The sequence below is a fragment of the Pristis pectinata genome, chromosome 4 (assembly GCF_009764475.1).
Source record: "Pristis pectinata isolate sPriPec2 chromosome 4, sPriPec2.1.pri, whole genome shotgun sequence".
NCBI classification, from domain to species: Eukaryota; Metazoa; Chordata; class Chondrichthyes; order Rhinopristiformes; family Pristidae; genus Pristis; species Pristis pectinata.
This window is the reverse complement of record NC_067408.1, coordinates 100,047,195-100,061,522: the sequence shown is the minus strand read 5'-3', so window position 1 is coordinate 100,061,522 and position 14,328 is coordinate 100,047,195. Positions and strand designations below refer to the sequence as shown.

The window sequence follows — 14,328 nt, the reverse complement described above, 5'->3', positions numbered from 1 at the left end:
CTCTGTGTCTTAAGAAAACATGGGTTGAATGTCCAGTGGACTAAGGGGCAATTATCCAGAGTCCGATGGTCATCAGATCTGCTGCTCCAGCAATGGAGCCAGGCGTAGACCACTGTGCAGGTGCCACTGATGATCACAATGGCCCCAATCCTTTCCAAGAAGCTGCAGCAGTCTATGGCCCATCACTACATTCAAAAGATGAAGGAGTGATAATGAAGCGTTCAGGTGAAGGATCTCTACCCAAAATGTCAACTGTTCGTTTCCCTCCACAGATACTGCCTGACCTGCTGAGTTCCTCCAGCAGCTCATTGTTTGCTCTGGACTCAGCATTTGCAATCTCATGCGTCTCCCGATGGGGAATTCATCTTCTTCCCCTTGGCTAGAGGCAGCACTGACACACAGGTTTGCTATGATATCACCTTCCCTGTGGTTCAGGGAGGGATAGTTTGCATACCTCTTCAATTAAGGGCTTGTTTTAACCTGCTTAGAAACTGTAAAAGGCTCTATTCAATTAGTCTGCAGCAGAAGATTGAGATGCACTGGAAGCTCATGTAAGTCTTATTCTCAGGTAATCCACAGTGCCCGCAATATTCCAGCCACTCTCCGGGGTGGCTCTTGATAAAAGTGATGGGAGGCCATAAATACCTTCTCTTGAGGTGCAGATGTATTTTCAGTCAGCTGGCTCCAGCTGGTGTTATCCCAAAGTTCAACCCTGTGAGAATACACTGCCTCAATAAACAAGCACAGCTAGTGAAGTCACTGGAGCGAGGTGAACAAACAAATGTTGGGTGTGACCTGCAGCAGGGTGAACTTACATGTGTGTCACTTGTGCATCACAATCAAAACACTTGCCTCATTACTGCTTCTGTGAGCTTGTGTTTGGGACTGGCTGCCATACTTCCCAAGAAAACAACACTGTCTGGACTCCATCAGCTGTGAACAGAAAGCAGACTAAGTGGGTCAGGCAGCAACTGTGGAGGTAGAGGATGGTCAACATTTCAGGTCGAGACCCTGCATTGCATTATTGCAACTCCTTTCTTCACTGCACTACTCTTCCACTTACAACAATTAGCTGCAGGAATTAATGATTAATGCAAACTTTATTATCCAATCAATTTATTTCACCTTTAATTATGATGTAAATATCAAACAACCAGAAAAACATACAACCCAAAGGTCTAGATAATATAATAGAAAAGAATTAATTGAGAATGTCCTTTGTCATCAATATTACTAAGAAACAGCATGTATTAAAATTAAAGAGTTCCCACTTATGCCTCATGTCCAAGAGCAGGACTTTTTATACCAGTAAACAAGATCCCCACCTGATCCCTCCCAATAAATCTTCCATGTAGGGTCTGCTTTCTTTCCATAACCCTGCAGTTCAGTGTTTGCTTTGCCTACCAGACAAGCACAAGTATAGTTGGATGAAAGAGACCCACTGTCACTGAGAACATAAAAAGCAATGTCAGTCTTAAGCACAAACTTCTATTTGATGCAAATGATAACATAAGGTAAAAGATAGGAGCAGGCAGAGGCTGTTTTGCCCTTTGAGCCTGTTCATCAGTCATGGCTGATCTACCTCAACACATTTTCCTTCACTACCCAAGGTCTGCCTACATGGCCTTGAGCTTACCAACCCACCAGGAATTTCTTCCTTCATTCTTGTGCCACTCAAACATGAAACATTCTGTTAAAGACATCTTCACGATGATCTTGGCTCAAGTTAAGAAAATTGCACACTCAAAATTATAAGAAGACTGATTATAAACAGCACAACAATGAAAAAGGTTGCAACATTTCACAGATATCTTTATTAATCACACGTACATCGAAACACACAGTGAAGTACATCTTTTTGCATAGAGTGTGCTGGGGGCAGCCCGCAAGTGTCGCCACGCTTCCGGCACCAACATAACATGCCCACAACTTCCTAACCCGTCCGTCTTTGGAACATGGGAGGAAACTGGAGCACCTGGAGGAAACCTGCGCAGACACAGGGAGAATGTACAAACTCCTTACAGACAGTGGCCGGATTTGAACCCAGGTCAGTGGCGCTGTAAAGCGTTACACTAACCGCTACACTACCATGCCTGCAGAAGGATTATAAAAAAAACTCTACCTCTTTAAAAGCTTCATCCAGCATGATGTTCAGCTCATTGGAGCAACCACCATTGGGCGGCACTGTGCAGGAACTGAAGGTTCTCCTGAGGTTGTCTAGGAGAGCTCCGGGGTACAGGACTAGGCTGCTGGTATCCGGTAGTATGGCTACTAGGAACAGGATGCAGGGATGCAATCGGCAATCATGATGTGACCCTGATGAGGGCAAGTGACAGCAACTAGTGGGCTGCTTCAGACTTGGAAAGGCCAAGCAGGTGTTGGGCTGAGGGACAGGAGTTGATAGTTAAAGGATTAAAAAGAGGTAAGTGAAAGCGAGGAAGCTGAAATGGAAGTTGTCTGAAGGAGGGGGAGAGACTGAGAGAGCCCAGGAAGGATGAGAATGGAGGAAGGTGGGAGAGGGTGCTTACAGATAGAACGTATGCAATTTTGTGTACCTGTGTCCACATATGTAAGGTCATAGAGTGTGTGTGTGTGTGTGTGTGTGTGTGTGTGTGTGTGTGTGTGTGTGTGTGTGTGTGTGTGTGTGTGTGTGTGTGTGGATGGATAGGGCTCTGTGTGTGGAGTAGTGTGGGTGTGTATGTGCTAAGTCCATGCAGGTGTCCAATTGTCTTGGACTTCCATGCAACTGGACCAAACACTCACTCCATCAAGTCCATATGTTACCTTGTGTACAACGGTCACCCCATGGAAAAAGAATTTACATAAAGACGCAAAGACACCTGCCACTCTGAAGAGGAAGTGGGTCATCCTCGATCCAAAGGGAGTGCCCTAGAGAAGAAGACATTACTTTTATAATTGTGTGTACTTGTTGATAAATGATTGAATAAGTGATCAATTGAAGTGATAGAAATTTATTAGTTAGTGATGTCCAGTGCTTTTATTAATGTTTGCATTAAGTTCCTGTCTATATTGCTTCAACAATCAAGCAACTATATTACATGCACTAATTGATTTAATTAAAATGCTGCACATTGTCATTTTACTAAATATATTTATCTGTTCATTAAAAACAATGCACAAAGGATTTTCGATCCTAAATCATCTTTTTTGAAAGATTAATTTGCCTTTTAAAAAAAATTATTGTAGTAGAACAGTTAGATTCTTAAGATCACCATATTTGCTAAAGTTTTCATAGTGAAAGTAATTTCAAGTCCAGATGGAGGGGGATCATTTTCAACTTTGTTACCTAGTGCCAGTCTATGCAACAAAATGCCCACCCATTACACAAACCCACCTACATTTCAAACTCCTTTCGGGGCTGCAAAGTTGCAAATGATTTCCAGAATAAACTACTTAAGAAGTGCACTTAATTCATTGACATGGGCCTGTAGAGCGGGCATCTGAACAGATACACTGGGTTGGGTGATGCCCTGCAGATCATTAAAAGCTTTCACCTGAAGGTTAATATGCCTGATTTTCCAGTTGTTTCCACAAAAGTGTGTGCGGATGAGCCCAAAGACCTGTTCAAAAATGCCCACGCACTGACAGTTCTTGTGAATGGTGCCAGCCACTGCGATGGCGACTACTCCATGTGGAGAAGCTGCACATTTAATCCCACTCTGGCTGATGTTGGGGTTGAAGAGCAGTTGTTCATGCTTTACCAGGGACAACAAGCGCAGACTGACGCTTGCTGAACTCTGATGCTGTTCTATTTGGGTTTCCTGGATACAATAGGTAAGGTGAAGGATTGCATCTTCCCAAAAGTGCTGTGGGCCCCAATCTTCTGCCTGTTGTCCAAAGGAAGGATTCTGAGAGTTCAGAAGCTGGAAGAACCATTGGCAGAACTCCTTGCCCATTTCTTTGTATTCAGAGCCTTCCCCTGCCACTAGCTGAGGTGGGTGCTGATACTGAAAGGTGTTAAGGAAAAAGAATAAAGTCAGCTTTTTGGAAAAGAGTAGACAATTACAACAAAGATAAATACATTGAATGCCAAAAATGGAGAATGAATGAAGCACACAGTCCTTTGTCTTTAAACATTCAACATGGATTTGTTCATCTCCAAAACCACCCAAGAAGTTAACACCATCTAGGACAATGTAGCTCGATCAGCTGGCATGCCATCCAACACCCTAAACATTCTTTTCCTCCAGCATCAGTACACAGTGGTTGCAGTGTATATCATTTACACATTGCCCTACAGTTACTAACCCAAACTATAACAGAAGCTCCCAAACCCGTAAACACAAGAAGGGCAAGGACAACAGGCCACAGAAACACCACCGTCAGCAGGTTCCCTTAAAAGTTGCACACCCACCTGACTTGGAAATAGATCACCCATCCTTCACTGCCACTGGATCTAGATCCTGGAATTGCCTCCTCAATAGTATTGCTTTGATTATTAGAAAGGCAAAGGCCAGAACACAACATCAAAATGTTTGAGGCATGGAGTGTTAATACACTAAGCATTGCTAATCATCTATAGTCGGCATTGCTAACATTTTAGAGATTAGAAATCCCCTATTTTCAGGAAAAGGAGTCTCATCTCCTACAACATTGTCAAGAAAGTATAAGAAATATGTTTGTTTTGTGCACAGGAATACACATCAAAGTCAACTGCAATATCCAAACTAGTGTAGACCATTCAAGCAAGTTCTGCCATTCAATTTAACTCCTTCAGCAACTTAATTTCTGCCCCTTGCCAAATCAAGATACACTGCTGCTGCTACAGCTAAATTTCCCAACTAGTAATCTAGATGTCTGGACAAATAATCCAGAGGATTGAGTTCAAATCCCATCCTGGCTGCTGTGGAAGTTAAATTCAATTAATAAATCTATAATTTGGAAACAAAAAATATCCAGTCATAGAGTCATACAGCATGGAAATGGCCCAACTGGTCCATGCCGACCAAGGTTCCCACCTAAGCTAGTCCCATTTGCCCACATTTGATGCATATCTCTCTAATTGGGAGTTGGGATGTTATGGTGAGGTTGTATAAGACATTGGTGGGGCCAAATTTGGAGTATTGTGTGCAGTTCTGGTCACCTAACTGTAGGAAGGATGTCAGTAAGATTGAAAGAGTGCAGGGAAAATTTACTAGTATGTTGCCAGGTCTTCAGTTGAGTCATAGGGAAAGATTGAACAGGTTAGGACTTTATTCCTTGGAGCATAGAAGAATGAGAGGAGGTTTAATAGAGGTTTATAAAATTATGAGGGGTATAGACAGAGTAAATGCGAGCAGGCTCTTTCCACTTAGATTAGGAGAGATAAGTATGAGAGGACATGGCTTTAGGGTGAAAGGGGAAGGTTTAGGGGGAACATTAGGGGGAACTTCTTCATTCAGAGAGTGGTGGGAGTGTGGAACGAGCTGCCATCTGCCGTGGTAAATGCGGGTTCACTCTTAAGTTTTAAGAATAAATTGGATAGATACATGGATGGGAGAGGTCTGGAGGATTATGGACTGAGTGCAGGTCAATAGGACTAGCGAAATAAAGTTTTGGCACAGACTAGAAGGGCCGAATGGCCTGTTTTCTGTGCTGTAGTGTTCTATGGTTCTAAATCTTTCCTATCCATATACCTGTCTAAGTGCTTTTTAAATGTTCTTAATGTACCTGCCTCAACCAGCTTCCTCTGACAGCTCATTCCACATACTGACCACCCTCTGGGTGAAAAAGTTGCCCCTCATATTCCTATATTAGATCTCTCCCCTCTCACCCTAAACCTATGTCCTCTAGTTCCTGATTCCCCACCCCGGGAAAAAGACTGTGTGCATTCACCCCATCTACGGTCCTCATGATTTTGTATACCCCTATAATATCACCCCTCATTCTCCTATACTCTATTCATTAGAGTCCCAACCTGCTCAACCTTTCTCCATAACTCACTCTCTGAAGTCCTAGCAATATCCTCATAAATCTCCTCTGCACTCTTTCCAGCTTAATAACATATTTCCTGTAGCAGGACAGCCAAAACTGAACACAATATTCCAATGCAGCCTCACCAACATCTTATACAACTGCAACAGATTCAATCCTGACCTTGGGTGCTGTCTGTATGGAGATTGCACTTTCTCCTTGTGATCCTGGTAGTTTCCTCCCACAATCCAAAGACATACAGGTTGGTAGGTTAACTAACCACTGTAAATTGCTCCTAGTGTGTGGGTGAATGGTAGAAACTGGGGGGAGTTGATGAGAATGTGGGGAGAACAAAATCAGATTACTGTAGGATGAGCATAAATGGGTGGCTGATGGTCAGTGAGGACTCAGTGGGCCAAAGTACTATACTGTATAATTATTCAAACCATTATGTTATCTTTTAAAATATTAAAAATAAATATATTGAAACAATTCCCCAACATAAGTATTGATGCAACTTCCTACTCCACAGCTAGAGTCCTTGAGGAATCCAGTGGCTACGTACTTGCATCTGCGTGCTTGGAATTCCCAAGCTTTCTGGTGCTTATGCAGGAAATGCTGTCAGTTCGGCATGGAACTGCAGGCATTTCCCCCACCAAGTGCAGACCCATGTTTTGTTCCTTTCTTTTGGAAAAAGTGGAAAATGGTGTGAACTAAATGAAACCAAAAGCAGAAAATATGTGGAAAATTACAGCAGATTAGTTACTATCTGCAAACAAACTGGAACCTTTAATTTAGTGGCTGTCAGTTCTCCTTGAGCCATGAGGATAGAAGAATCAGTGAAACCTTTCTACGTTCTCCATGTTTGCTGACCTGCCTACCGTACGTTTCGGCTTTTTTCTATTTTTATTTCACATTTTCAACTTCACCAGTGTCTTGCTAACCCAGAATCAATGTTGTCTGTTTAATTATTCATTACGGGAAGGTATTATTGCATTTTGGTGCATGGGATGTTTTTTTTCTAATTGATTTCAACATGTGAATATGTTTTTGCAGAACCACGAATGGTTACATCATATTCAGCCCATTGAGTTCATGCAGTTCCACGTAAGAACAATCCATCTGGACCCCAGTTAGTCCTGATGTCCAGCCTTTTCTCCACAGCCCATCAAATTCATTCTTTTCACATACTTATTCAGATTTCTTTGGAATTCCACAATTAAATTTGTGTCTACTACTACCCCTGAACAGTGCATTCCAGATCCTAACCACCCACTGCAAATAAAAAAACTATCCTGTTATGATTAATATGAAGCGACATGACCTGTTCCCTGGGTGATGAGTCAGCAGTTTCGATGAGGAAGCATCACTAATATTTTTCTGTACATCACAGCTTTAGATATCTAGAACATCATAAATCTAAATGTTAATCAGATCTGAGCCAAAAGAGACAAGAATGTAAAGACTTAAGAATGGTACTAACCATGTGGCCCAACTGAACTTATCCACCATTCTGTTAGTTACAGCAACTCAATTTTCATCCCATTTCCCTACTCTTTATACCTCCCTGAAAATTAAACTGATAAGAAACAATCTGCCTTTTAAATATTTCATGGGGTTCTTAATGGAATGCTTTCTTGAGAAGTGCAATTGACTCTCTCAAAAATTTTGTGTGAATTTATTTTTCTGGATAGCATGCTGTGTCTTTTAAGTATTATGGTTTCGGGCCAATGGAACAATTTCTTTTAAGGCTTTGAACACTGAAAATAAATCTTAAGGAAAGTCTAATAATTCAAAGGTGAGGGCATAAAATCTCTACATGCAGCTAAATATCTTTTGATGCCACATAAATTACCGGTATAATATTCATATGTATATTCATCTGCATGGCCATTGGACCCTGCGCTTGTTTCAGTATTTGCTCTTGCCTTCCCTGTTGCTCCTCTCGTCTCCTTGCCTGTTCCTTCTTTTCTTTTTTCTGTTCTTCTGCCTGTCTGATCTGTTCCAGTTCTCTTGACTTCATGACAACTGTTGCTAGTGATTTTGTCACTGCACTTTCAGTATTCTTCACTGATTTTTGCCCCAATGCTTCCTTCTGTTTTGACCCAGAAGATGTGGATTTGTTTGAGCTGTCAATGGCTTTCTATTCATTTCTAGCTTCATCCAATAGAACAAGGCATCATTAATAAGTTGCTGTTTGTCTGATGAAGTAGATGTATTAACACCATGCTTAATTAGGTACTTCAATATTTCCTCTCGCAGAACTTTCTTGCGCTTCAGGAGCTCTTCAGCACCTTGGCTGTTGTTCAGAATGACACTGATGGCTTCTACAATAAAATTCAAAAATATTTAATTTATATGCATATAAATACATAACAACTACATTTGATTGAAAGTAAAATTTAAAATAAATGAATAAGTACAACAATTAGCTCATTAAGAAACTAAATGAAAATAAGAATATAACCTGTTACTGTACTTTCACTAATAGGACAATGCCCTGATTCCGCAGTCAGTGAAGGAGAAATGTGCTCATTGGTCATGTTGGCACAACTGGCAGGGCAGCTGCCTCACACCTCAGGAGCTGAGGTTCAATCCTGACCTCTGCTGCTCTCTGTGTAGAGTTTGCACTGTGACTATGTGGGTTTCTTCCTGGTGCTCTGGTTTCCTCCCACATTCCAAGGACGTGCAGATGGGAAGGATGATTGGCACGGTAGTGTAGCAGTTAGCATAATACTATTACAGTGCCAGTGACCAAGGTTCAATTCCAGCCACTGTCTGTAAGGAGTTTGTACATTTTCCCCATGTCTGCATGGGTTTCCTCCGGGTGCTCTGGTTTCCTCCCACATTCCAAAGACGTAGAGGTTAGAAAGTTGTGGGCATGCTACGTTGGTGCCGGAAGCATGGCAACACTTGCGGGCTGCCCCCAGAACACTCTACACAAAGAAAGATGCATTTCATTGTGTGTTTTGATGTACATGTGACTAATAAAGATATCTTACCTTATCTTATATCTGTCTTAGTGGATTGCCCCTAGTGTGTGGGTGAATGGTAGCACTTGGAGGGAGTCGAAGGGGATGTAGGTAGAATAAAGTGGAATTAATGTAGGATTAGTTAGTGTAAATGGGTGCTCGATGGCCAGCACAGACTTGTGAGGTGAAGAGCTGTTTCTGTGCTGTATGACTCCATTATGCATAATGACACCCATAGATGTGTTGACGGCTTTTGGGCAGTAACTTAAGGTTATGGAGATCTTTTTCAATGCAACACCCCCTAAAAGCGATTGGGGACCTGTGTGAGTTCAGGACAAATGACAGATCTCTCTTCAACCAATCTCTTTGGCTATGCAAATTTCAATGCAAACCAGTGAACAGAAAATGAAGTTAAGAAGCAGAAAGAAAGATAGATTAAGAGAAAGGTAAAAGAAACAGAAAGAAAACAAAACAAACTAAAACAAAAATAATATTTGTATCTTTGAAAAAAATCTGGAATGATAAAAGAAATTGAAGGATTCCAGTTCCACCATTTCTAAAGTAATTTTCCAGGTTAGGAAAGCTGTTTAGTAATAATTAAGATTTACAGCACTTACACCTGCCTGCATATGTTGTACTATTTTCTGGCCTATTTCGTGTAAAATAATTATATAATTAGAGAAACTTCATACTATGGAGTGAAATCCAACACAGATTTTTTTTTGAGATATCCCAGTGTAGCAAAGCTTGTGGAGGAGAACATAACAAATTTCACAGCAACTTTCTGCTTTCTACAGTTAACACTCTATAGGCAGAATGTGCTACACAATTTGCTCTGTAAAAACAGTGAGCACTTATAACCTCGCCATAATTGAAAAATTCAGGCCAATGTTGCTACCCAAAGGATAAAAGAGATAGAAGGAAAAGTGAATGAAAAATAATATTTAAATGTTTGAACAGATCCCCAATGATATTTAACATCTAAAGGTCTAAGATACCACCATTTTCTCTGGGCAACATTTGCCACAATGACAGCAGAAGCATATGACTCTAGGAATGCTGCCAGGAAATAGGCCAGCCTACAAATACGTAAAGCCTATTCCAACATAGCGTCACCAATTAGAGAAGACCAGGACAGAGGATTCTACGCTTCGTCTATTTTCAGGAGCCAGTGTGTCCAATAAAAACCATGCCAGCCCCTTCCCTGACAGAAAAGCAACCCATTGGTAGGGTAAGGGTGAGAAGGTGAACCAGCACTTGATGCTAGATCCTCCTCTTCCTCGATGAAAGCTTTTATAGTCAGGTATGTCTTGCTCATTTCTGAGAAAGAATGAATGAACTAAGTGACTGTTGTGACTAGTTTCTAGGCGTTGAGAGTGTGAAGCATCCATGAGTTTTGTTGGAATACCTTATAGAGTAACTTCAGGATCTGTAGATTTTGGTTACTTTATTTGTTTTGAAATAGATTTTTTCTTTGTGTCCCTTGTAGTTTCTGCCCATTCCCAATTGCCCTTGAAGAGGTGAGGATGAGCTACCTTTCTGAACCACTGCAGTTCTTGTGTTGAAGGTTATCCCAAAATACCATATGAATTCCAGGATTTATTCAAAGCTACAGTGAAGGAACACATTATTTACAAATCAGCACAATATGTGAAGAAGAACTAAAAAGAAAATTGAAGGTGTTGGGACTCTCTTGCAACTTCTGCCCTTATCCTTTTAGATGATAGTGGTGGATTTATAAGATGCCGTCAAAGCAGACTTGGGAAGTTCCTACAGTACATTTCGTAGATATTGCACATTCGCAGCCAGTGTTCCAGTGATGGTGGAAGTGAACACTGAAGGAGCTGTATGTGATAATTACGGTAGCGTAGTGGTTAGCGCAACGCTATTACAGCGCCAGCGATCGAGGTTCAATTCCCGTCGCTGTCCGTAAGGAGTTTGTACGTTCTCCCGTGTCTGCGTGGGTTTCCTCTAGGTGCTCCGGTTTCCTCCCACATTCCAAAGATGTACGTGTAGGTTAATTTGGGTTTTAAAAAAATGGGCAGCGTGGACTTGTTGGGCCGGAAGGGCCTGTTACCATGCCGTAAATAAAAAAAAAGCCAACCAAGTTAAGGTGAGAAGGTTTCTTTTTCTTGGATCAGGTTGAGATTCCCTTATTCGGGGAAGTGGAAAGTATTGTATCACACTCCTGACTTGTGTTCAGTTAATGCTGGAATGGAATGAGGTGAGTCACTCTCCATAGAATATCCACCCTCTGACCATCTCTTGTGGCCATATTCTTTTGGTTGGCTCAGACAACTTTCGAAGATGTTGGTGGTGACTTAATTGGTGATAGCATAGTACTTCAAAGGGAAGTATACAGACTGTCTTGTGTTAGAGATAATCAGTGGCATTCACTTCTCTGTTGCAAGTAGTATTTATAAATGGTGCCAAGGTCTTGTTGCAGCTGAGGAGTTATGAATGGAACTGAACATGATACATGGTACATCTGTATTTCTGGAAGAAATATTATTGATAAATGCAGCTGAAGGTTGTGCTTAATTCACTTCTAGAAGTATAACATATAACTATGTCTGAAGTGGTTGTGGTTGAAAGTTACCATTGAAAAATATGAATAGTTTTATTTGGGGCCCTCTTTGCTCTCAGTCCTGCAACCCACCCCTCCCACTCAGCATGGAATTCATTAGAAAAATCATTCTTGAGACTAGGTGAGGTGCATGTTACTGTGCAGTGGCATGAATATTTCTGCTTTACTTGAACCTTGCTGGAAACTACTCTGCCACATCAATTGAGGGGACTATTATATCTCCAGTCATCTGTGTAAGGCTTGTCTCTTTAGTCTTGATTGCATTTGCTGCTGGTATACCTCGTGAAGCCATATTATTTCTTTCATTGACAGGATAAGGACATTTGTTGCTCACTGCTAATTGGTCTAAGTGTTTTGCTCAGATACTTCTCAGGCCAATTAGATACCGATCACATTAGTGTGAGTCTGGAGGCACCTGAAGGCTCAGACCAGACAGAAGTGATAGGTTTCCTTTCCTGAAGAAGACCCATGAAGACAGTTTTTGTGTCTGTCTTCTGTACTGATAACGTATTTTAAATCCAGATTTATTTAAATAACTACCTAAATTTTAATTTGCCAGTTGCCCTGGTGGTAGTCAGACTTGTCTTTTGAATCATTGATTTTGAACTCTAGATTATTAGTCCATGAGCTTAATTATAATCATAGTGTATTTACAATTAAAGCCTGCTATGGAAATTTGTATAGTAATATCTTAAATGCATTATTTCAACATGGTGGACAAAGTTACATTTGGTTGACGTCCTCCAAGGCTTGCCTATGCATGTTTATGACACACTTGTTTGCTTTGCTGTGGTACATGCTGGTGTAGCATAGAAACTAATTTCACATTGCAGGAATGTGCAAAGCCACCTGTTTTCTGACTCATTGCTGTAAAGAATATGTAAAGAAACTTTGATAATTGAAACTTAAAACAAGCTCAAATTATTTTACCTTGTTTAAGGAACTTACAGTTAAAATTTTGTATTTTCAGAGAATATTAATAGGGATGAAATTCTGCCAGTTTGCATTAGTATTTCTGTCTTTTTCAATAAAATGTTCAAGAATACAGGATACTGCTCACACGCATAAGTAATCAACATGTACTCTGAAATTAAACCTTATATGCTAATTAATGGCAGCATATGGCATTGGATAAACTAGGGCACGTTGCCTTGTGTAGGAATGTCATGCATTTTTGAGAAAGTCTGAGTTGACATTGAGAAAACCACATAACCACAGCACAGTAGCACAACAGAAAGCTTTGAATGAGACAATTGTGCACTGTACCCAGTGTAAGAATTGTTTTTCATCGGCTGAATGTACCAAAAAAAATACCCAATCAGTTATCAGCAAGTAGTCCAGAGGACAGAGAATGTTTTTATATTCCAGGCATCCTCAATCTCAAGGTCAAATTATAGACATTTACAGCAGAGAGTTCTAGTGCACTACATTTCAACCAGGTCGCTGTACACCAATCCAAATCTAATGCCACTCTATTGTGAGGATCTCAATATCTCTGATGGCCCTTCAAAATGTTATTTGTGTGAGAATAGTACAACACCGAAAAGCGTTAGACAGCATGCTTGATTCCATACTGTCATAATCTATTTGTGTTCTTTGTACTAGAATATATGGCATATAAAAGACAAAGCCCAATATTTATGATCCTTGCAAGTCATTGACTTCAAGATAAGAAGTTAGAACAAATTTTGTAAAACCATCCATATTTTCTTGTTGTTAGAAAAATGTACATCTAATAGAATATTAATAAATATAAATATTTAATAAATACCTGTTGTTTTTTAAACTGTTGAAATGTTGCAAGATAAAAGTCTACTTTTATAAACTTTAAATACCTTAAAAACCTAATCAAGTGTAAGCATACAGTTTTACACACTAGAAGGTTAATTTTAGATACCAAAAATAGTTTGAAGAGAAAACGTTGCATGCAATGATGCAAGGGATATTATTATATACTTATAAACAATTCTAATCTATTTGTTAGACAGAAATCAGCCTGGTTGTACTTACCATCTTTAGTCCATGCATTTACCTTATTGGCTACAGTATCCTTCAGTGCAAGCAAATTACTGAAGCTTAAAGATTCTAGGATTTCAGAGCAACCTCTTCTTTGGGTTAGCGAAAAACAGGACATGCTTCCCCCCCCCCAGTAAATCAAGTCTCTGTGGTTACTAAGAGTTTAAAATTAACTCTGTTGGAAGATAAATACTAGAGTGTGCCAATTGATTTCCAATTGATTTTGAAAACGTCAAAGTGTCAGTCAGCGAATCCAGAAAATGACATGAAAGTGAAACAAATTAAAAAAGGCACAAGGGAAAATCGAAACTCAAAATCAGCTGACGCGAACAGGAAATATCATCAGATGTAAAACTACAGAATCTTTAACTGCTTACTCGTCAACAGCTTTTGAAACAGGCAAAATTATTGTAGAAACTTAGGGTGCTAGAATCAGTCATAGATACAGCACGGAAAAACGCCCTTCAGCCCACCGAATCCGCACTATCAAACACTGATCCTACAATTGTCTACTTCGATTCCCCCCTATATTTTCATCCATTCCCCTCTGATTCTAGCACTCACCTACCCACAGGGACAGTTTTCAGTGACGAATTAACCTGTCAGCCCACACTTGTCCCGCTGTCCACACTAATTTGCGATGCATTTATTAAAAGTACAGGCATAATGGTGTTTTGGCGTTTTGTTTTATGACTCTGGAAAATAATTTTAACAGCTAATCAGTGCAAAATAAGAAAAATTCATTTTGCGCTGCGTTCTAAACAGATTGCAGTCATAGGTGGTCTCTTTTTGGATCTGGAGGAGAACAGAGAACAACACATAAATGGAAAGTATATGCAG

General features: G+C 40.3%; 1 protein-coding gene across 1 annotated transcript; it reads right to left on the bottom strand.

Annotated features, from left to right (window-relative positions):
• Nucleotides 1–1,827: 1,827 nt before the first annotated feature.
• LOC127569857 (uncharacterized protein C3orf38 homolog) lies at nt 1,828–13,724 on the bottom strand. Its single transcript, XM_052014842.1, is given in 4 exon segments — nt 1,828–3,968; nt 7,769–7,981; nt 7,984–8,240; nt 13,483–13,724. Coding segments are annotated over 4 exon segments (1,152 nt in total). The 5' UTR covers nt 13,607–13,724; the 3' UTR covers nt 1,828–3,410.
• Nucleotides 13,725–14,328: the final 604 nt, after the last annotated feature.